The 23,538-nt window shown below is 41.2% G+C and overlaps 1 protein-coding gene across 1 annotated transcript in view; it reads left to right on the forward strand.

The window, feature by feature from the left end:
• Positions 1 to 5,690: 5,690 nt before the first annotated feature.
• The window catches only part of LOC120521293 (NACHT, LRR and PYD domains-containing protein 3-like), a 60,595-nt gene continuing 42,747 nt past the window's right edge, over positions 5,691 to 23,538 (forward strand). Inside the window, exons 1-2 of the mRNA XM_039743028.1 lie at positions 5,691 to 5,757; positions 16,084 to 16,211. Coding sequence (XP_039598962.1) covers positions 16,127 to 16,211 — 85 coding nt within the window. The 5' untranslated portion in view covers positions 5,691 to 5,757; positions 16,084 to 16,126. The remainder of the gene's footprint in view (positions 5,758 to 16,083; positions 16,212 to 23,538) is intronic.

Here is a 23,538-nt window from a genome sequence, read left to right on the forward strand (position 1 = left end):
TTGGAAATCCTGGGTAATGGGAATGTTAGGCTGATTGGGAGAATCTTTATGGAGCTGTGGCTGATGTGTATTACCTGTACTTGCAATGGCATGAAACGCCTCTTTTATGGTCTGCACACGTGGGTGTCCAGGAAACACAATGAAGACCCGAAGGAAATACTGCAGAGCAGAACAGACTTTACCAAGTGCCTGGCAAACGGGGGTATTTCTCGTACGTGGATTACTCGTTTAGCCGGATGTCATTGTTGACGGTTTGCCTGATCCTGATCTGTCGGTTTTTTGAAAGTCTCGCTGGATGTGTTGTCATAGCAACAGATCCAAATCCTCAAAGCTGCTCGATGTAAACAAGGATTAGCTGACACACGTAATCAGTGTCCGTGCGCGGAATTCATTCAGTCCTGGCTTCACCGTTCATGAATGAGCGACCAAATGATATCGGGGCGCAAATTATAAGAAGACAATTTAATAGAGAGAGGGGTTTGCGCGATCGGCCAGAGCCTTCACTGCTCCCAGAGGAAATTATTTTCCAAAGAAATACCGCTTGGGGTTGGGGGTATTGTACCTGAAAGATTTATTAGCACTTTATATTTGAAGTCTCACAACCATACAGACAGTAAGCAGTGCTTTGAGCTGTTTTGCAGGTGGCACTTTTTTATACATATTGTAGGCGATGCAGAAAATCTAAATAAAAGTGTAGTCTGCCACACTGTAAAAACAGTTCAAGGGCCCATCACTTAATCAAATGCATGCTATTGAGTTAAAAATTCAAGTTCGATGATTTTATGAAATATTTTAATTTGAAAACATTATTTAATGTGTTGACGTAAAAGAATTATATTAGTAGATAATTTAGCTTAGACTTGCAAGTAATCTAAACTGAAATTCTTTTCAAATTTTATTGAAAAAAAAAATTTAAGTTCGTCTAACTAACCTAATCTAACGCTATGGCTGCTTAATTTCTCTGCTTCATGAACGTGAAACTCCTGCCACTTCACGTGCTGTGAGGAGATCAGCCCGCCATACTGCACGTGAAAAAAAACAATACGGCGAGTGACAGAGCAGATATTTTAGTGATAGAGGAGCAATTTCAAGGTAATAATTATTTACATTGCTCTAAAATAGTAAATATCATTGACTTATTTTGCATAACAGGTTGAACAGCTCTAGTGAAATTCAGTGCCGTCCATCTTACCAGATTTCCTCAACATTACTTTTTTGTTCGAGCCGCTAATGATTTCTCACATGTGGCTTGTATGTTGGTTAACGATTTTAGACGCAATATCGCTTTAAGCCTGAAGGCATGTTGAGAAGATACTTCATTCATTGTAATCTTCCTTTGACTTTACTTATTTTCCAGTTGTAAGGTTTAGAGTATACTCTGAAGCTGTAATGTAAAATGTTTTTGCACTTTGCTGTAGAAGTCAGGTTTGGCATATTTGGCAAATGAATATTAATTACATTGAGTCCCATTGCTGCTGTAGTCTGGCTATTTGTTAGACAAAGTTTTTGAAAATGTAAGTAAAAAAACAAAATTTTGCATCACTTTTATTCTTTAAGTGGCTGTAGTTGTAATAATTTAATAAGTAATTAAACCTGATAAAGCTTAAAATTATAGGCAGAAAAAACAAATTACACCAACTTCATTTTTTACATCATCACAACTTTAAAATATATTAATAATTAAGTATTTAGAACTTAAAAGTGTCCTTAAAAATGTAACATAAATTAGTTGGGACAACTTAATTTTTATGTGCAGTGAATTTAAAAAGTTGTGTGTATCCTGTATTTTATTAAGTAGATGGTACTTAAAAGTAATTTAAGATCTTAAGGTAAAACCTTTTCCAGGGTTGGTTCTGCGTAATTTTAACCACAAGTTGTAGTAACTTAAAAAGCTCGCTTGATGCAGAGCGTTGCGTTAATTTTTTTGTTAGCCCAAAACAATTGTTTTTAGAGTGCAGGCAATTCGTAAAGTCTGTTCGGCTCTGAAGTATTTCCTTCGGGTCTTCATTGTGTTTCCTGGACACCTGCGTGTGCAGACCATAAAAGAGGCGCTTCGTGTCATTGCAGGTCGGTAATACACGTCAGGCAAAAACAGCCCGAGCTCCATGAAGAATCTCACGATCAGCCTAACATTCTCATTACCCAGGATTTCCGAATGTGATTGGGGCACATGGGACTGAGCAGAGTGGAGTTTGATCAAACATTATTTGGAAAATGTCTACCTCACCTCCTGATGAATAATCAGACACAGCGTCTTCATCAGATATTTCACCTTCATCAATATCTCGTTGGTCAGACACAAGTTCTAAGGATATGACAAAAGAGGGCTCTATGGCACACACTGAGGACAATTATATGCATTGACCATCCTTTACCTGAAATGAAGTGACCACTGCATCCTGCCACTGGTTCTGAGGAGGAGCTTCCCCTGGCGTGCCCTCAGAAACAGGGCGATGGGCATTTTGCTGGAGAGCCAACTCTTCTGCAGGGTTGAGGTCTGGACCGCGTGGACCGCCACCAGTTTTTTGCTTGTCTGCCTTCTTCTTATTAGCTTTAAAATGAATGTTTTTATATTGTATATGATTCTTTATGTCAACAATTCTTTAAATATAGTTATATACCAATATTTACCAGTTTGAGTATATTCCTGTACTTCACTCTGACCTGTGCCCATGTTCTCCTTGTGCTAACGTTTGATCTGGAATTACGACATATTAAATAATAATTATATTATAATTAATCTGACACATATAAGTGAAACGCTATCTTCAGTAAGTACAATGCACACTACTTACACGTTTAATTTGTCGGCCACTTTCTGCCAGCCGTCTTTTCTGGTTTGGGCTGCTTTTGCAGTGTTACCCTTTCGTATTGAATCTTGAAATTCTTCATATCCTTCGAGTAAAAGGCCCTGCTCCGCTTCGTCATTTTGTTGCAGCCTATCCAAGATTTGCTGATCATGTTTTCTAGACTCGATATCTTTGGGCTTTTCAATCGTTCATCTCGTCTGATTCGATCCATAGACTAATCTACTACACGGCTGCGTTTGAAAAACCGACTTAGCCCGGATGAGTTTCACCGGCATTAACTCATCCAAGAAGAGGCATCTGATCTCGGATGATTTAAGCGACGTATGGAAAGTACCCCCTGCATTTTTAAATAGTATTTCCGCATCGCCTACAGTATATAAATAAAAAAGTGCCGCTTGCAAAACACCTCAAAGCAATGCCTACTGTCTGTGTGGTTGTGAGAGTCCGACCTCGCCGAGTTTGACTTCGAATATGAGGAGCTAATAAATCTTTGAGGTAAAATATCCCCCCGAGGCTAAATTGGTATCTTACGAAAAGAATTTCATCCGGGAGCAATAAAGGATCTTGCCGATCGCGCACAATCCTCTCCCTATGAAATTCTCTTCTTTGGTCGCTGATTCATGAACGGCGAAGCCAGGACTGAATGAATTCCGTGCACGGACACTGATTACGTGTGTCAGCTAATCCTTGTTTACACAGAACTGAGGATTTGGATCTGCTGCTATGACAACACATCCATAAGAGTTTCGAAAAGCCGACAGATCCAAGATCATGCCAAGTCGTCAACAATGACATCCGGCTAAACGAGTAATCCACGTACGAAAAATACCCCCCGGATAGCAGGAAAATAACCGTCGCCCTAAGGACTAATAGGAATAGGCGCGTTTCCTTATTGAGACTGTGGCGGCACGGTGCCGCAGTGGGTAGCGCTGCTGCCTCGCAGTTAGGAGACCCGGGTTCGCTTCGTGGAGTTTGCAGGTTCTCCCCGTATCTGCGTGGGTTTCCTCACACAGTCTAAAGACATGCAGGTTAGGTGCATTGGTGGTCCTAAATTGTCCCTAGTGTGTGTTTGGTGTGGGGGGTGTGTGTGCCCTGCAGTGGGGTTTGTGTCCTGCCTTGTGCCCTGTGTTGGCTGGGATTGGTTCCGGCAGATCCCCGTAACTCTGTATTTAGGATATAGCGGGTTGGATGATGGCGAGATGATGATGATGTAGCAACTTCAACGTATCCGTTTCAGAAAGGTAGAAACACAGAAGAACAAAGAAGGGATCGCAGAACAAAAGTACACGATCCCAAAAGCAAAACAAACAACTTTGAACTTGAACTATTTACAATTATCTATGAATCTGCTCACTGTTGAAGAACCAAAAAAAACTAAACCGCTGAATTCACATCCATGACCCTCTTCATGTCTCTCGAACCGTCCAGCAAAATCCCTGACTCCGCCCCTCCGTTCAGGGTGCCACCCCTTTTCCGTCAATCAGTCCGGCCTCCTTCGATCGACCCCGCAGCTACACCCAGAGCTTCAACGGCCGGCCGGGTTGCCACAATACATTTTTTATTTTAATAATTGATTTTATTTATTTAAAAAAATGTAACATAATGTACAATCAAACAGGTAGAATTCATACTTTATTTTAATAATTGATTTTATTTATTTAAAAAAGTTACATAATGTACAATAAAGCAGGTGGAATTCATACTCTAATTTGTCCCCATCCACTATACTCCTCCACTTACAGTACAGTTGGCAGTGGGCTTGGAATGATTTGAGACCCCCAATGCTGTCTGATAAAGATGTCAAGATTTTTTGGTCCAAAATGATGTTAATTTGACGCGTTCCCAAAACCCATGGCCTGGTGATGCTGGAGCTGGATGGTGACGCTTGGAGGTCAAATCTTGCTCTGGGTATATTTGGACAGTTTTAAACAAGATAGGTGCAGGAATCGATGAAAGATTTGAAGTTGAATTACTGAGTGCTTAGCACATGTAAACATAATATTCATGTATGGCCGAGTTGCACTCCTTCTCTGAGGTGATAATTGAGAAGTCCTTGTTCTGTTTTGGTAGAGCTCTACATGACTGGGTGGCGGGGGGCTCTGAGGCTTAGGGACCTTCGCTCTTAGTGACTCTACGCCATTAGGCTCCTGAGCGAGGCCCTTAGCCTGCCATTGCTCTGTCCTAGTAGTGATGGTAATGAAACTAAAAATGGGCAACGTGTTAGGAAAACCGTCGTCTAGGTAGGCAATCGGGACAAAGAGAAAGTAATCATAAATAAAGACACAGACAGTCAGGGGAGGAGAACAGCACAGGTGTTAAGAAACTACAACAGCTATCCATCCATCCATCCATTATCCAACCCGCTATATCCTAACTACAGGGTCACGGGGGTCTGCTGGAGCCAATCCCAGCCAAGACAGGGCGCAAGGCAGGAAACAAACCCCAGGCTGGGCGCCAGGCCACCACAGAACTGCAACAGTTTTGTTAAACCAATATTTGTTTTTTTTATCAAAAAGGAAAGCTGATAAATTTACTAATATAAATTTTCATTATGAAAGCCCGTAGAACCGAGAGACGCCGTCCCATCCCGGAAAACGTGACAGCACAGTGCACTGTAAGCGCTGCTGCCGAGTCCTTCAAGTCCCGATACGCAGGCAGCGTCGGTTAGTGGTGGTAGTCAATCTTATACGCCCCCCCAAAACCCCCAAACTTCAACAGAACTTCAATTGCCAAAAGTTACAAACCCAAAATGAAACACAACACAGAAGAAATCACGATTTAAAGCTGGAGGAAGTCCTCGCTGCGGTTCGCGGAAAGGGGCGTGGTCGGCGCTCAGAGGCGGTGGGCGGGGGTATTTAGTTCTAATCACCTGTAGCGAGTGTCTTTTTCATTTCTAGTAAAACGACGAGGTGTCCAGCGCTGTCTTTTCAGTAATCGATCATTCGAGGTAAGAGACTTTCATTTCATTCACGATTGAACAAGCCGAGCGACAAGAGAGGCTACCATACCGACCAACAGCTTTGCGATGAGCGCAGTCACAAACTCAGCACTCTCGGTAACGGTAACCTTTCTTTCATTTGTCTCAAACCTTTGTTTTATTTTAACGTCGTACTATATAAGACGACATCGGGATCGCGGGGAGTTCCCTGTCCCTTCTGATTTGGCGTCCATTCATTGCGGCGATTTTCGGTAAATCACTCGCATGTGATTCATGGAACTTCTCAGCACGTGAAGTCGAACTCGTTACAGAATGTTCTGTTATGTATAGCCTACGTGAGGAGGAAGCAGAAGCAAATGGCATTCGAGTGTCACAAGATCGCCTTCGGAGAAATTCTGCTTTTTATGAGGGGATCAAAGCAGTGACCTGGCTAGTGAGGTCACTAGTGAGTATTTTAATACAGACTGTACAACAAAAGGATAACAAGAAAAACAAAAGAATATTTTATTTAAGATCAAACTTTAGTTTTTATATATTGGATTGTTTTTTTCTTAGTCTGATCGCATTTTTTATACAATTGATATGCTCTTACCTTTATTTGTAAATGAAGTCCATGCGCCTATCCTTCTCCACGAAAATCTCCGTCACTTTCCTGTAAAAGTCCTCCTTATTTTCCTTTAGTTTAAAAAATCTTAATCTTCCATTTTGGCAGTCGGTCGGAACAAAAAATACATAACGGACCGCTACAGTGCACTTGTACGGAAGGAACACTGTAAAAAATGTCAGTAAATTTAACGGTCCAGATACTGTAAATGGTGAAAGTAAAAGAACTTTTCTGAAAAAAAGGAAAGTTACTTTATGTTCTACTGAAAATTACCTGTACTGTATATCTTAAACAATAAATGTCATTATTTTTTACAGCCAAGTTCTGTAAAATCAATATTTTGACATACAGGACACTTCACACCACAAAAGAAAACTTTATACTTCCCCACCAGACAACGTGCCGTAACTTTCTTAAACACTGAATTGTTTTCAATGTGCATAATTAAAAGGTACGTGCTTGCTATTGGCTGTTGTTACTTAACTGATGCGAGCTGTGCACTGGGGTTTGACGCTGCCATTACATCTTGTTTATTGATCGTCAGATTTATTACACAACATGAATTTCTGGTTAGGGTGAAACATTCCTTTCTGTTGGAATTTGTTGCAATGACCAAATAGTTTTAACTACAAAGTTATACTGTAGACCTAAAAATATTGTCACCTTATTTATTACAGTGAATTTTTGGCAGCCCAGCTGCCAGTTTTTTACCGTAAATTTAACATTATACGGACACGGAGAAGAAAAAAAAAGTCGACTGTTAACGTTATTCTCAACATTTCCACTTTATTCTCCTGGTTTATTTTGTCATTAAAATAGAACATCATGAACTAAACTATTAGCTCGATTTCCTCAAACCCCGTCAGAAATTAATGTAGCACATGAAATCCATCCAACCCGCTATATCCTAACTACAGGGTCACGGGGGTCTGCTGGAGCCAATCCCAGCCAACACAGGGCACCAGGCAGGAAACAAACCCCGGGCAGGACACACACACACTAGGGACAATTTAGGACCACCAATGCACCTCACCTGCACGTCTTTGGACTGTGGGAGGAAACCCACGCAGACACAGGGAGGACCCGGGAAGCGAACCCCGACGGGTCTCCTTACTGCGAGGCAGCAGCGCTACCCACTGCGCCACCCTAGCACATGAAATGCTTTGTGTTAACTGTTCCCACGAGCCGGTTAATCGGACGGATTAATTAAACGGACTTCCTCCGCATTAAGGGGAGGTGCAGGCAGCGATCGGCACACAGGATCCATTCACTTCATGATATTCCAGCTCTTGGAACATTTAGAATGCTAATATAAATACGTGATATGATTTTCATGATGAAATGCATTAAAGTGTGTATTAAAGATGGGGGGCACTGTGGTGTGGCGGTAGTGCTGCTGCCTCCCAGCCAGGTGTTCCCTGTCAGGAGCTGGTCAGAGTCGCTCCGATCCTCACACCTGATCGTGTTTCCTGCTTCCAACACTTCCACTTGAAGAACTGACTGGCCCCAGTATATCCTACCCCTTGACAGGTGGGCCACCCTGATGAGCTAATCCATGTTATTCACTTCACCTCTCGGTGGTGTTAATGTTGTGTAGAGCAGCTTGTGGTGGTCCCGTTAAGTTTAAACTAATGCCGCTGGGCCAGAGGAGTTTCTAGGATTTGCAGGTGTCTGGGACTTTGCCCCCCTTTATGATTATCACGCGTGGTCTTCCATGTACCTAAAGTTGAAAATGGGGCTGGGCCACTATGGGTTTTGGCGCTTGTTCATGTAATGATTGTAAGAATGACAAGGAACAAAGAAAAAGGTTTGGGGTTTCACCCTGGACACTTGACACAAAAAAAAGGAAAAAATCTGTCCGTGCCACAGAGTGAACTTTAAGGACCGAGTCTACTGACGTGATGGCTTTACAGTGTCGTTAAGTGGGTCAGCCTGGCATTACTACACACTTAGTCAAGTCCATTGACTGCTTCGCCAAGTGCGCGTGTGTGACACACAATGTAACGTTTATCAGGGGCTTTATTTGACATGATGGAGACAAAGATTACGGGCTTACCAGCATAGGTCATGTATACAGTCAAAAAAAAGAATCAGGGGCTGCACTCCCCCAAACACCACTGCGTCAATCCAGGCTGCTCCTGGATCTGAGGATGCCACTTCCACCTCTGCTTCTCTCTCCATCTCTTTTTACTTCTACTGTGGCAACACCTGGTCAGAGCCACAGCACCTGGCACCATCACTGGAGCGTCACGGCGCTCGCTAACCCTTGTGCTTCGCTAAACCTTCTCCTCCCGTTTCACACGTGAACGTACACAGCAGACATCATCACGTCTCTTTTTTTCCTGTCCAGGACACCACCCCTTCTTCACTGTTCTGCTGCTGTCAGAGTGCCCATCATTCACTTCTGCTGCGTTCTTCATTTGCATAAAGCCTCCCGTCAGAGTGGCACAGAGCGGGCACATTAGCATTATAGTAATAAGTATCGACAAATAAAAGAGCAGAGCTTAGCTGATTTTCTTTTCTCTATAACGTTACCGAATTCATGTGTTTTGGGATTTCGCTTTTTTATATATTGACTGAGAGGGGCCGTGCCCCCCTGGCATGGAGCCCGACCCCCAGTTGCAGTCAGAATATTAGTAAAATCTGTAAATATACAAATGAAAAATTATTTATTGGTGTCAAAATCATGAAATTCTATAAATATGTAAAAGAAACATTAATTATTATTTAACGGAGTAAAAATCATGATATCAGAATAAAATATTTCCTCTCTTACTGATTGAAGTATTTCTATTAAACTGAGGTCCACTGTGCTTGATGAGTGTTGATAACATCAATGAATCATTCTTGTTTACTGGCATTCTTATGGATTAAAAAACATTTAAAAAAAATTAAATCACCGAAATACAAAGAATGGTGTTAGGAAGAGAGAATTATTTATTTAATAGTTTGTTCCTGTAAAAGAAAGTTTACTTGATCAAAAATAAAGAACACAACTTTCTTGATATTTTAGTTTATAATTTAAAAATGGAATAAGAATCCGACAATCTAACAACCTCACATTGAAGTTCGTTAAATTCTGAAAAGAATGACACCAAACATATAGATGTAGGTTTGAAAATAAGCCTGATTTAAAGTGTGGCATAAAAACGTCACATAAAAGCATTGCACTTTTAGGCTTAGGAATTTATAAATAAATATATAGAGAGAGAGAAAGAGAAAGATTTAGAAAGAGAGAGAGAGAAAGAAAGAGAGAGTAGATATACTGGAATGTCGTGTCTTTGTGGAAATGATTGAGTGAGTCGACTTTGAATTGGGGGCGGCACGGTGGCGCAGTGGTAGCGCTGCTGCCTCGCAGTTAGGAGACCCGGGTTCGTGGAGTTTGCATGTTCTCCCTGTGTCTGCGTGGGTTTCCTCCCACAATCCAAAGACATGCAGGTTAGGTGGATTGGCGATTCTAACTTGGCCCTAGTGTGTGCTTGGGGTGTGCTTGGTGTGTTTGTGTGTGTCCTGCGGTGGGTTGGCACCCTGCCCAGGATTGGTTCCTGCCTTGTGCCCTGTGTTGGCTGGGATTGGCTCCAGCAGACCCCCGTGACCCTATTCGGATTCAGCGGGTTAGAAAATGGATGGATGGATGGACTTTGAATTGTGTGTGTGTGTGTGTTTATAGACAGATAGATAAGAAAGGCGCTATATAATAGATAGACAGATAGATGTGAAATAGACTAGCAGAATACCCGCGCTTCGCAGCGGAGAAGTAGTGTGTTAAAGTAAAGTGTTGTTGTCATATCTATCATATACAGTGGTGTGAAAAACTATTTGCCCCCTTTCTGATTTCTTATTCTTTTGCATGTTTGTCACACAAAATGTTTCTGATCATCAAACACATTTAACCATTAGTCAAATATAACACAAGTAAACAGAAAATGCAGTTTTTAAATGATGGTTTTTATTATTTAGGGAGAAAAAAAATCCAAACCTACATGGAAGGGGCAAATAGTGTTTCACACCACTGCATATATATATAGCAAAATACCTGTGATTGGCAGCAGAGAAGTAAAAAGAAAAGCAAACATTTTAATAATAACGTAACATGATTGACAATGTAATTGTTTTGTGATTGTCAAGAGTGTTGCCGGCATATATATATATATACACACAGACACATATATAAACATATATACACATATATATAAACAAATCTACATATATATATATTAGGGGTGGGACTCGATTAAAAAAATTAATCCAATTAATTAGAGGCTGTGTAATAATTAATCTTGATTAATCGTATGTAATCGCACACGTAAATTTGCCCCAAAGCGCAATTTTTTTCTTTTAATTTAAAAGGGTTTTAGTGGGCGACAGAATCAAATAATAGACATGGACATGAATATTGTAAACTCAAGCTCTTTTAATATCTGGAAAAAAAAAATGCTTTTAAACTGCATTTCAATTCAAAATAGAAACAAAAATATCATCCCTGGTTAAAATTGGGCAGACTTAAAAATAAAGTGGTAGTTTAAGTACTTTAAGTACATTTTTTTCAGAATAGTATTGTCTTTAAATAATAATAACCAAAATTTCAACATAAAGTGCAGTTTTCTTCTTAAAAAAATAAGTCAGAAACATAAAAGGTAATTTGACCAACTTAATCTTTAAACTCTGAGCAACCTTAGCCAAAATAATTTTGTACATTAGGCTAAAACAGTGTGATCATTGAACATTTTGTAATTAGATGTAATCAGAATTACTGACGGTCACGGAAGTCCAATGATCCCCAGTAAGAGACACAAAGTCCACTTTCTGTAATGCCTCTAATTTTGCTTGCTTTTCAGTGTGCACAAAACCACGCTTTTATCAAGGCTTCGCTCGGGTAGTCGAAATGATCAGTCGTAGGAACGCGCTTTATTCCGACTCTAACATTTTTGTAGCTGTGATGTGTGCATCAGTGTAATGGATGTACCAGGAAATCATGCATTGACAAAAGTTCCCGTTTGCTTGGAATTGAAAGTGCGATTAAATGCGTTATGGAGTACATGCATCAAAGCTTCTCAGCTGTGCTTGTGCTAATAAAGGGAACATTTTAAAAATAACGTAACATGATTGTCAATATACAGTAATTGTTTTATGAGTGTTACTGAGTGTTGCTGTCATCAATGATTTGATTATCATTATTTCTTTCAATCAGGTTCGTATTTGTAGGATGTGTTGTGTTCAAGTTACATTCCGTGTTTGTCAATCGTTGTAAAGATGACAGGTTTCATTCATCGATTCGTTTCTTACTGCATCAATAAACAGCTCGTCTTCTTCTTTATCTGAGACCTGACACACTGCATGCACGGGTTTATTTTTTACACTGTCTTCCTTTAGCAGGACATTGACTTTTTCCACCGTGTGCTTTGTTTCCACAGTAGCTGCATTTATGAATATGCTTATATGTATCAGACGCTTCATATTTTTTTGCTGCCTTCTCAATTGTGTAATTCGGTTTTTGTTCAGCGCTCTTTGGAACTGTTGCTTTTTGTCTGTGCACTGCGTCAGTTCACGTGAGCCACTCGGTGTACATCCAGACAGCTGGAGAAAAAAATAAAATCTGTAGGGATTCCAGACCATGAGACTACCTGACCAGTCCCCTCTGGACATTCTACCTAATATTAATGAAACAGTCCTCTTTGGATTGAGGGTTCTCACGGAAGGGCTTGATGATGATGATGGTCACGTAGACTTCTGCCTTTGAATCCGTCCATCATTGTTGGAGCATCATGAAGCTCTGAGTAGGTGGAGGTGGCGCAGGCCACCACCTCAAAGAAACCGGAAAAAGAAACAGAAGAGAGAGTTGGGGTCAGTACGGATTTTAGAGCCACCATGAATAGTTGTTATGATGAATTGAACATACAGAGTATCAGGATTAAGTTAAATTATGATTAAAATGAAGTTATAAAAAGGCCATGTTAAAGTAATGTGTTTTCAGCAGTGTTTTAAAGTGCTCTACTGTATCAGCCTGGTGAATTCCTATTGGCAGGCTATTCCAGATTTTAGGTGCATAACAGCAGAAGGCCGCCTGCCCGCCTCACCACTTCTTTTAAGTTTTGTTCTTGGAATTCTAAGGAGACACTCATTTGAGGATCTGAGGTTACGATTTGGAATATAAGGTGTCAGACATTCCAATATATAAGATGGGGGTAGATTATTTAAGGCTTTATAAACCATAAGCAGTATTTTAAAGTCAATCCTGAATGACACAGGTAACCAGTGTAGTGACATCAAAACTGGAGAAATGTGTTCGGATTTTCTTTTCCTAGTTAGGATTCTAGCAGCTGCATTCTGAACTCGATGCAAACGATTTATGTCTTTTTTGGGTAGTCCAGAGAGGAGTGCATTACAGTAATCTAGTCGACTGAAAACAAACGCGTGAACTAATTTCTCAGCATCTTTCAGTGATATAAGAGGTCTAACTTTACTTATGTTTCTTAAGTGAAAAAATGCTGTCCTAGTGATCTGATTAATATGCGATTTAAAATTCAGATTACAGTCAACGGTTACCCCTAAGCTTTTTACCTCCGTCTTGACTTTTAATCCTAATGTATCCAGTTTATTTCTAATAGCCTCATTGTATCCATTATTGCTGATCACTAAGATTTCAGTTTTCTTTATTTAACTTGAGAAAATTACTATTCATCCATTCTGAGATACTAGTCAGACATTGTGTTAGTGAATCAATAGAATCGGGTCATCAGGTGCTATTGATAAGTACAGCTGTGTGTCATCAGCATAGCTGTGGTAGCTCACGTTGTAACCTGAGATAATCTGACCTAACGGAAGCATGTAGATTGAGAAGAGCAGCAGACCAGGATAGAGCCTTGTGGAACACCATATCGGATATCATGTGTCTTTGAGATTTGATTACCACAACTAACAAAAATTTTCTCCCTGTCAGGTAGGATTCAAACCAATTTAAGACCCTGCCAGAGAGGCCCACCCATTGACTAAGGTGATTTCTAAGAATGTTATGATCAATGGTGTCAAATGCAGCACTCTGATCTAAGAGGATGAGAACAGATAAATGGCCTCTGTCTGCATTCACTCGCAAGTCATTTACTACTTTAACGAGTGCCGTTTCTGTGCTGTGATTTGTTCTAAAACCCGACTGAAATTTATCAAGAATAGCAGGTTTATTGAGGTGGTCATTTAACTGCATAATGGCTGCCTTCTTCAGAAGTTTACTTAAGAAGGCAGGTTAGAGATGGGTCTAAAATTTTCAAGAGCCGAGGGGTCAAGATTATGTTTCTTAAGAAGGGGTTTAACTACAGCAGTCTTAAGACAGTCTGGGAAGACCCCCGTATCTAATGACGAATTTACTATGTCAAGAACATTATCAATTAGCACGCCTGATACTTCTTTGAAAAACCTTGTTGGTATCGGGTCAAGGACGCAGGTGGAGGGTTTTAATTGGGAGATTATTTTATGTAAATCAGGTAAATCTATCCTAGTGAAAGAGAGAATCAAAACATAACTTTACAAAAAAATCCAACAGTATTAAGCAGGACATTTCAACCCTTACAAAGATCTTTATGTTATAATGAAGTATGCAAAGAACTGATTCCAGCTGCTCAAAAGGGGAGACTCTTTCTTCCATTTTGTTCATTCAATTATATCAATCTTGACCCAATTTATTATAAAAAAAAAAAAAAAAGCATAGCAATAGAGGTGGGACCCAAGCATTCACACAAAAGTTTGAGGAATACAGAAAAATGAAATCACACAAAACAAGCTTTTAGAGATGTAGGTAGTATTCACTCAAGCCACATTACTTCCTTGAACTTAAAATATTTACACTGTAACCTCATAGAAAGATTAAGACAACAAAACGTACAAGATACCTATTTCAAGACCATGTTCAGCAGACAGGGACCCTTTTATTTTAAATAAAGTCCTTTTAAAGGTTTTAAATAGATAGATAGATACTGTAGATGTGAAAGGTGCTATATAATAGACAGATAGATAGATAGATAGATGTGAAAGGCACTATATAATAGATAGATAGATAGATGTGAAAGGCGCTATATGATAGATAGATAGATAGAGTGAAAGGCACTATATGATAGATAGATAGATAGATAGATAGATAGATCTCTTTATATATAATACCCTACTGTGGCTGTTCATTTGTCTGTCCAGGATTTTAAGTCACCTGTCACTCACAAACCATTTGACCGATTGACCTGATATTTGCTACACATACACTACGTGACGTCTATTATCCGCTTTTGGGGTGGTGATTAACCTCCAAGGTTATTTCGCTTTTTTTTTAATTTTATTTGATTGTAGAATCAACTCTCGGCAGCAGCCTGCTGGGCGGCCGTGTGGCACATGTGTACTGGCACCGTTCTCATCCCTTCGCAGTCACTTCCCCCACCTCTTTTTTTATCTTAAGTCATTCTTCAGTCAGATTGAAGACTTAAGTGCCAGCTTAAGTAAAAAATTAAAGTAAGCATACTAATTGCAACACAAACCCTGACTTAATCATTTTTAACGTGAAGAGATGCCGACAAAAGGAGAGAAGCGGGCTGCTAGGGTGGAGAAAAGAAGAGCCGCTCAGGAAACAGCAAGCGCATCAACCTCTGAGCAAACGAATGCTAAACGTTCAGAGAAAGAAAGTGTATTTGCTCCACATTATCTTTACAGCAGTACACCATTACTGGTATAAATATATCATGTAGTGTACCAGTGGCTGTCAACTGGGCAAACCCCACTTAATCGTAATCGGTGACGTTGAAATAGTCTAAAATGATGACCCACGTGTTTATTTTTGAAATCTGTTCTTTTGAACTTTCTGGGAGTGACTCTTGGAGGGCTAGGACCACCGGTATGAATTAACTATCAAAAATATGACCATGATCTAGAATCAGCAACCTCGAAATAGCATTAAACGACACTCGGCGTGTTGATTTCATCGATCCCCATTCTTTCAAAGTTTTGTGACCCCTCATATCCCATTAGACGCTGAATCCATGGGGTCATTTGATGCACAACTTCAAGTCCTTCTGCTCCTTCCTGCTGAAGACTCCTGTTGATTTTCTCTTCATCATGATGGCATCCTTTCCTGCACAAAAATGGCTTACAAATTAGGGTTTTCTGGGTCTAAAGGGCCAAAAATAGGCGGAGACCCGAGAAAGCCTGATGTCTTGCATGAGTAGACGGCGATGCGTTGAATGGTGTGTCGCATCTTTGGGTTTTCTCACACAGCACTGACGACAATTCAAAATGGTAGAATGGAAGAAGAACCAGGAAAAGAAACATGAATCAGAAATTAAAATGAGCCAGACAGACAGAGGGCACTGCTTGTCAAGACCAAAATGAATTTCAGAAATCTTTATCAAAATACCCCACACGTCACCATCTAGAGCATCAGGCACACCACACGGTTCAAATAACGTCAGCCTGCGATGGGACCTGACAGCACTTCAGAAAATTCAAGCACGCCGGTGCTCAGATTCTCACTGCACGTCCCACCCTGTTTGATGATGGCTGTAAAGGGTCTTTAAAGAAGTATTGTTCATGAATGTATTATTATGAATTAGACGTGAATGTTTGTGGTCTTTTACAGGAAGATCGTCTCCTTCCGGTGAGTGGTGTCCAAATGAATGACAGACCTGAGTCTGCTGTCCCTCTGCTCCATGCTTGTCATTTTGAAAATTTGAATGTCCCCTCTTATCTTGTCTTCACAGTCCTTGCCTACCCCTTTGGCTCGTCAAACCACAAAGTGTTAAGATGTCCGTCGAAGACCTGAGTGATAAATTTGTGCCAACGATATCCCGGAAAAGAAGATCTGATGAAGACATCAATGCTCTGTCTGGTGAGAGAAACTTGCTGATTTTCTTCTTGGATGTAAAAACTAAACCAACGGACTGCCTCGTGTGTCTCTGTCTGTGGTGCGCGTTGTGCTTTGTGACTGTCCAGGGGATGGCTGTCCTGGGGGTCTTGTCTTGTGTGCCGCTGATCTTTGTGACTTTAGATTTTGATGCTACTAGGAGGACATTTGTGTGCTGCTTTTCACAGCTTTTTTTTACCACTGGACCAAAACTTATGTAACCTTCAAGCGCATTGCGGGGTTTCAATCGACTCTCGTATCCATCTGGATTTGGGTACCCCGCACTATCAGACAGCAGCGGCAGTGGCGTAGCGTAGTGGGGGCGGCAAAGAATTACTGTATATTTTAGTCTTTTAAATTGAAATACTTAAATAAGGGGGCGGCTGACACCCACACTATGCCACTGAGCAGTGGGAGGTAGTAATGCTATAAAGATGGCTACAAATGACATTACGTAAGCACACACATGTATTAAAGCAGACTGCTTCATCGTAAACTGACCTTGAATGATCATCAAGAAATATTAAAGATTAGTAACAAGGTTTTAGCTTCAAACTCTTGGAAAAAGTCATCTTTACCCACCTGAAGTCCTTCCTGGACGAACATGCAATTCTGGAAGAGTTCCAGTCAGTTTAAAACTCGCCACCGCCCTGAGTCCTCTCTGGTTTTAATGATATTATTCTTTTAACAGCGGACTTTGGTGACCGTCTGCTACTTGTGCTTCTGGATTTAACAGCTGCCTTTGACACGATAGACCATGAGATCAGTGGGTGGGCATCACGGGTTCAGCTCTCCAGTGGTTTAGGTCCTACCTCTCAGATAGATGTTTTTGTGTCAGCACTGATGACTTGACCTCCACCTCTGTTGCCCTCCCCTGGGGTGTACCACAGGGCTCCATCCTGGGACCTCTTCTGTTCTCCTTGTACCTGCTGCCACTCGGCGCTATTTTCCAGAAACGCGGTAGTTCCTTCCATCTTTATGCAGACACCTGTCAGGTTTATTCCCCTCTGAAGGTCCATGTTCTGTCCAGCCCCTGCATGATTGCCTTATTGACGTAAGGAGTTGGATGGCATTCAGTTTTCTAAATTTGAATGAGAACAAGACAGAAGTCATGCTGTTTAGACCCAATGGCACCAGCGGGACCCCCTGCATCAACCTTTCCACTGTGACTCAATTTGAGGAATCCATGATCACAAATGTAGGTGTGAAAATGGATTCCACTTTAAAACCTGATAGCCATGTGAACACAGTGGTAAGATACTTGCTTTCCCAGTTGAGGCAGCTGTCAAAAATCATGCCTGTTTTATCTAAACGCAATCTTGAAACGGTGGCACGTGCTTTTATAACGTCTCGTCTAGATGACTGCAATGCGCTTCTTTATGGAATGAGCCAGGCCTCCATTGCTCGCCTACATCTGGTGCAACATGCTGCTGCTCGATTTTTAACTGGCACAAGAAAGCATGAGCACGTTACCCCAATACTGGCTTCCCTTCACTGGCTTCCAGTTCATTTTCAAATCCATTTTAAGATCCTTGTATTTGTTTTTAATGGTTGGGCCCCAGTTTATCTGTCTGAACTGCTGCACCCTTACGTCCCGTCTCGCCCTCTCAGATGCTTTTACTTGCTCCTAAGACACGATGCAAACTCCACGGTGATCTGGCTTTTTCAGTTGGCGCTCCCAAACTCTGGAACAATTTGCTGCTGCACGTTAGGCAGGCTCCTTCACTTGCCGTCTTTAAATCTTATTTAATATATCCCCGTATGATATGTTGACTATCAGTGTACTTTTTATTATGAATCTCTTCAGCTCTTATGTGTGCCCTTTTAATTATTGTGTGCCTGACATGGTGGGTTTCATTGCACAGCATGTTGTTTTTAAAGGGCTCTCTTTCTACCATATTCTGAACAACGACATACACTACACAAGTGGAGCGTCACTCTGTGTCATGGTGGCTCCACTCTATTGCACTTCGTAAAAGCGCCGTGTCAGAGATGTCGTCACGTCCGCACCGCGCGCTGCACTGAAATGCCAATCTGCACCTTTGACCGACACGCCGCTGCGGGCCACCGCTATCCTTGTGCAGCGATCCGAACCTCACGACGTCAGGAATGTAAAATCGAATGCCCCAGAAACACAGCGGGTAGTGAAGAATAAACGGTTGAGTTTTCTTACAAAGAGTTGCGCTAAATTGAAGGTAAAATTAATTTCATTTACAATTTAACAATCACAGTTTTTTTAGGAGTAGAAAGAAAGAAAGAAAGAAAGAAAGAAAGAAAGAAAGAAAGAACAAACATTCTGCTTCCTAAAGTAGCGCTCCACCCCAATGGAGGTTGTAATGTTGGCTGAGAATAAACTTTAATCTCATGGGGCACACGGACGTGAAGAAGATTGGAAATGAGCAGGACCAGACAGCCACCAGTTCTGTCCAGTGGCATCCAATGTGAAGAATGTCCTTAGAAAAACAGAGTCTTGTGTTGCATAATCTCCATGTCTGCTATCCAATTATATGGCCAAAAGTGTGCATTTTTTACTAAAATATTAATAACCTGCTTAGCATTGCATTCTTTTTAAAATCTCTGTCAAAAATGTTACATTTAATTGGCTTAAAATAATTACATTTTTATTAAATCTCATCTTTCTACTGTAAAATGGCCAAAACACTAAATATACAAAGTCAGAAATGTAAAAAGCATAATAATGATGCAAATAATAATAATAATAATAATGATGATGACTAATAATAAGAATATGCTAACACCGTACATTCTGTCAAATAGGAAAACTGCTTAGCTGTCCACTCAGTCACCCAACACCGTTCAGCTCAGCAATTCGTCTCAACAACAATTCTTTAAATCTCGATGTCACTCACTTCAGGTAGATCCTGGCTGTCAACATTCACTTTTATTCCTGGTGGCCCCACAATATCACAATGAGGCAGTGCAGGTCTTTATGAAGCGGAGTCGACAGAAACCCAAATGCGGTTGAGTGTCACTTCAGGATCGTCTTCTGTTTCGGCGTCTGAAGTCTGATTCACTGCGTTTGAGAGGCTCCTCGTCGTCACTGCTCGTATCGCGGTCAAGAGCTGGCAACACCTGGTCTGCTGGAAAGCATTTCTAACAAGACGCCATTAAGTTATTACAAATTCCCGCCTACACCATTGCCTGAGTAATGTTTGGGACTAATGCTGTTAGCACTTTTACAGCCCGAGTACTCCTCGGATCTCATGCTTATCTAAGACGGGTCCATACCGTTGCCCGAGTGACACTGGGAGCTAACACTTTTAGCACTCTTTTCACAGCCTGAGTGACACTCGGGTCTAACACTTGGGTGTTAACTCCTACTTTCGGAAAACTCCACATTAAAGATCAACTGGACAGATGTTTTTCTCACAATGCTGTGCTTTTAAATCAAAGATCTGCCTCTCCCCTGCTTTCACTGGTAAAGAATCCTGTCTTCAAGGTGAGGCCTCATCTTGAGTCATGGGGGCAGTTTGGGTCTCCAGGCTACAAAAGGACATAGCAGCACATGAGGAGGTCCAGAGAAGAGCGACTAGGCTGATTCAGGGCTACAGGGGATGAGTTATGAGGAAAGATTAAAAGAGCTGAGCCTTAAGAAGATGAAGAGGAGACCTGAGTGAAGTGTTTAAAATGATGAAGGGCATCAGTCCAGTGGATCGAGACGGTGACTTTAAAATGACTTCATCAAGAACACGCAGGGGAACACAGTTGGAAACTTGTGAAGGGGAAATTTCACACAAACATTAGTTTTTCTTTACACAAAGAACGATAGACACTTGGAATAAGCAGTAGTGTGGTAGACAGTAAGATGTTAGGGACTTTCAAAACTCGACTTGATGTTTTTATGGAAAAAATAAGTGGCCAGGACTGGCAAGCTTTGTTGTGCTGAATGGTCTGATCTCGTCTTGAGTGTCCTAATGTTCAAAAAACAAGTCTTTAATGTAATATTTTTTTAAATGATTGAAGTGCGTATGTGTCCTAAAAGTTGTCATTTCCACGGGATGCTGGTTTGGTTTTTATTTGCAGACAGCATATCAAGGTTTAATGTGATTCACCTTCTGAAGATATGCTCATCCTGAATGATGCCATTCTTTATACGTCATTTAATGAACACCGTATTCCAACACTCCAGAATAAGAGTTTAGTGTTCAGCAAAGGGGACCCGCCAATTGCCGTGGCGTATTTTTCACACTGATATCCCAAAACAATGCATGTGTTACAGGCGTGTGCACCATTTAGAGATTCTGCTCAGTGCAGTCATGTGATTTTGGATACCAACCATGTGACACGTTAGCTAACAGTAGCCCTCTTAGCATTATGCTTACTCCTGGAAAAACACAGCAAATACAGCGGTACCTCGGTATACGTCCTTAATCCGATAATCAGATCCTTTGACTTATACCAAAGAAATAAAGGGAAAATGATTAATTCATTCCCATGAAAAAAATCCTATTGCTATTGGCATATTATACATTGATGGGGTTGTATAAAATAATTTAAACACTGCTTAATACTAAAATACATAAATACAAAAGCAATTAGATGAAATACATGGAAATTGAACCTCACTTTACTTTTTAATAACGTCTTTGTTTTTCACAACCGTAGATACCGTCGTTCTCGGGCATACGGTATGCAGCAGCCAAGTCCTGGATACGCATGTCACCTTCATACTTTTCAACAATCAATTCAAATTTACGTGAAAAAAACACAAAATCACGTGAAAATTCACAGAGAGTTATACCGTGGGTTGTTCACTGAATGCTAGCAACTGGTGTACTGATGCTCATGGGCAGTCGTGGCTTTGTCTCGAGAGAGGTAAACAAGGGTAGCGCGCGGTGTTCTAGCACGCGAGTCGTATTCCAAACAAAGGTTGTATACTAAAGTACTGCTGTATGCTGAATATTCTTCAACAAAAAAGAAGAATAGAAACACATAAATACCAGAACATAAAGACAGTAGGAGAGGTCTGTCAAGCGTCTGCTGCTGTCTTTTCGAGACAGTCGCCAACACACAGCCTGACGTCACAGTCGAGACGGTTAAAGTCTGTTTCCTTGTACACTTTCCTCAGAGGAATGCCAGTGCCTGACCCCGCACGATCAACATGCCCCTCGTCTTATCATTGTCTTCAACCGCACATTTCTCCTGACACGGACATTGACAGTTGCTGCCGTATGGACAGTGCTTGGGGGACTGAGGTCTTTTCTAGTCCTTGCACTTGACTGCAGTTGTTTTGTCTTTTTTGCCATGCTGCTACTGTCGCACCACAGTGAAGCTTCACATCACCAAATTCAGAAAGCATATCACGGTGGTTTGGTTGTACGGCTGCAACGGTCTGGTGCCTTTAGGATTCACACCGTCGAAGAGACGGTGATTTATTTTTTGTGGAGATCCCAGGGACCCGATCCGCACACATTCACAAGCAGAGACAAAAAAGCAACCGGTAATCAAACAGCAATTAAAAAATGTATTAAACAATAATAAATGAAAACAATGATCCCAATACAATAAACACGAAATCGACAATAACAAACCGCTAACAAAAATGACACACTATGAAGTCCATGAAAATTGCAACTGATGAAATGAACCGACGGAGTCCAGAGATCAGCTCGCTGTATGTGAATGTAAAGGTCAGGCCTACTGGGATTTCCTGATGTGATGACGACGTGTGGTGGGATCTGGAGCGCTCCTTTCTTCACAGGATGACAACAAATCCTCAGACAGCAGGAAGTCACCAGACAGTCCACACGCCCAAAACAGGAGACGATCGAGGACAAGACAGGAATGCACAGGTACCAAAACAGAAGGCAGACAGACAGGCAGGTCCAGACACCAAACACAAAAGACTTTTGGTATCACTGGCCCCATTTTAAATGTCACGCCAGCCTCTTTGTACCCAACAGCCCCTGCACCCTCAGCAGATGACTAATCAGAGCCACTGCAGGGACTTCTGGTAGTTGAAGTTTCAAGCACCACTACACGGTGTCATTTGTATTAGTTTCAACTATCCATGTCCATATCTGGTGATCACTTCATTTTATCATCACTGTTGTTCAATTCTATCAATGGTTCAGTTTCACTTTGTTCATAAACGCTCTACGTTTGCAGTTTCACGAGGTGTTTTGTCCCACTCAGAAACATTGAGTTACCTTCAAGTATTGAAACTCCTAGTGATATTCAAGAATTGTTTTGTAGCATGATGTCATTGTATCCACTAGATGGCAGTAGAATTCTAACCCTGTAAAACACATCATGACATGTCACCTCAAGTCTGACTCGGGTTGAATCGGAATAACAGAATTCCAAGCCCACAATGCAGCCCACATTTGCTGCTCAGCTTAGTCGACTCATGGGCTTCAGTTTGCTAAACTTTGTGGATAAATTGGTGAAGTGGTGCAGGCCATACCCCGCTGCCTACCTCACTCATTTTTAGCCCAAGAAGTGCAAGGCTACATTCACAACATTTTAAAACTCGGCTACTTCTGACAATGAAGAAAACTTCGATCACTTTAGATGAGAAAAAGATGACATAAGAATTGAGGAAAGAGGGGGACAAAGAAGGGAGGTGAGGAAGGGAATACGCCACACGATGAGAGGAGGGGACACTGAAATAAAAGAGGGAAAGCTGGTAACATGAAGAAACGATCAAAATTTAAAAAATGGGCACACTGCTTTGTTTAAAGTGTTCTGTTGCAAAAGTAAATTGTTACTGGTTTGAGATTTTTAATAAAATGATTATTTAGCAAAAAGAAGGTAGCCTGGTGTAAAAATATCTACCACACAGAGAAGAGAGAGAGAGAGGATACAGCACATCACCGCACCCGCCACATGACAAACCAACTCAGGATCCCAGATTAGGACCCGAGTGCAGCCATCAGCTCCACACCAGTTCAGATGGAGTGGGGCAGTGGGAGGTTTTCTATGGTGGCTGGAGTGCCGATTCTTTTGGAGGGCTGGATGAAGATTAGCATCATACCCACGACGGAGCAATTGCAGGTTAACACTAGAATTTCCAGAGCCACAAAAAAAGTCATAGATCCGTTCCACCTTAAATCACTTTGCACCTCTCCATCAGTGTCTTTTGTCCTGTAAATGTGTGGATAAGCAGCAAGCAGCCTACTATCACATCCCCCACTCTGCACAGTTTTCTCAGCTCAAGTCTGTTTACCTGTGTGTCATTTGCTTAGAGTTGTATAGAGTGAGAAGTCAAATAAAATTATACCTTTTATAATACTAGATCGTTATTTACTACACTTGCATTTAATGTGTGTTCCGTGTCTACAAAGATCTA

This window comes from Polypterus senegalus, chromosome 1, assembly GCF_016835505.1.
Source record: "Polypterus senegalus isolate Bchr_013 chromosome 1, ASM1683550v1, whole genome shotgun sequence".
Classification (NCBI taxonomy): domain Eukaryota; kingdom Metazoa; phylum Chordata; class Cladistia; order Polypteriformes; family Polypteridae; genus Polypterus; species Polypterus senegalus.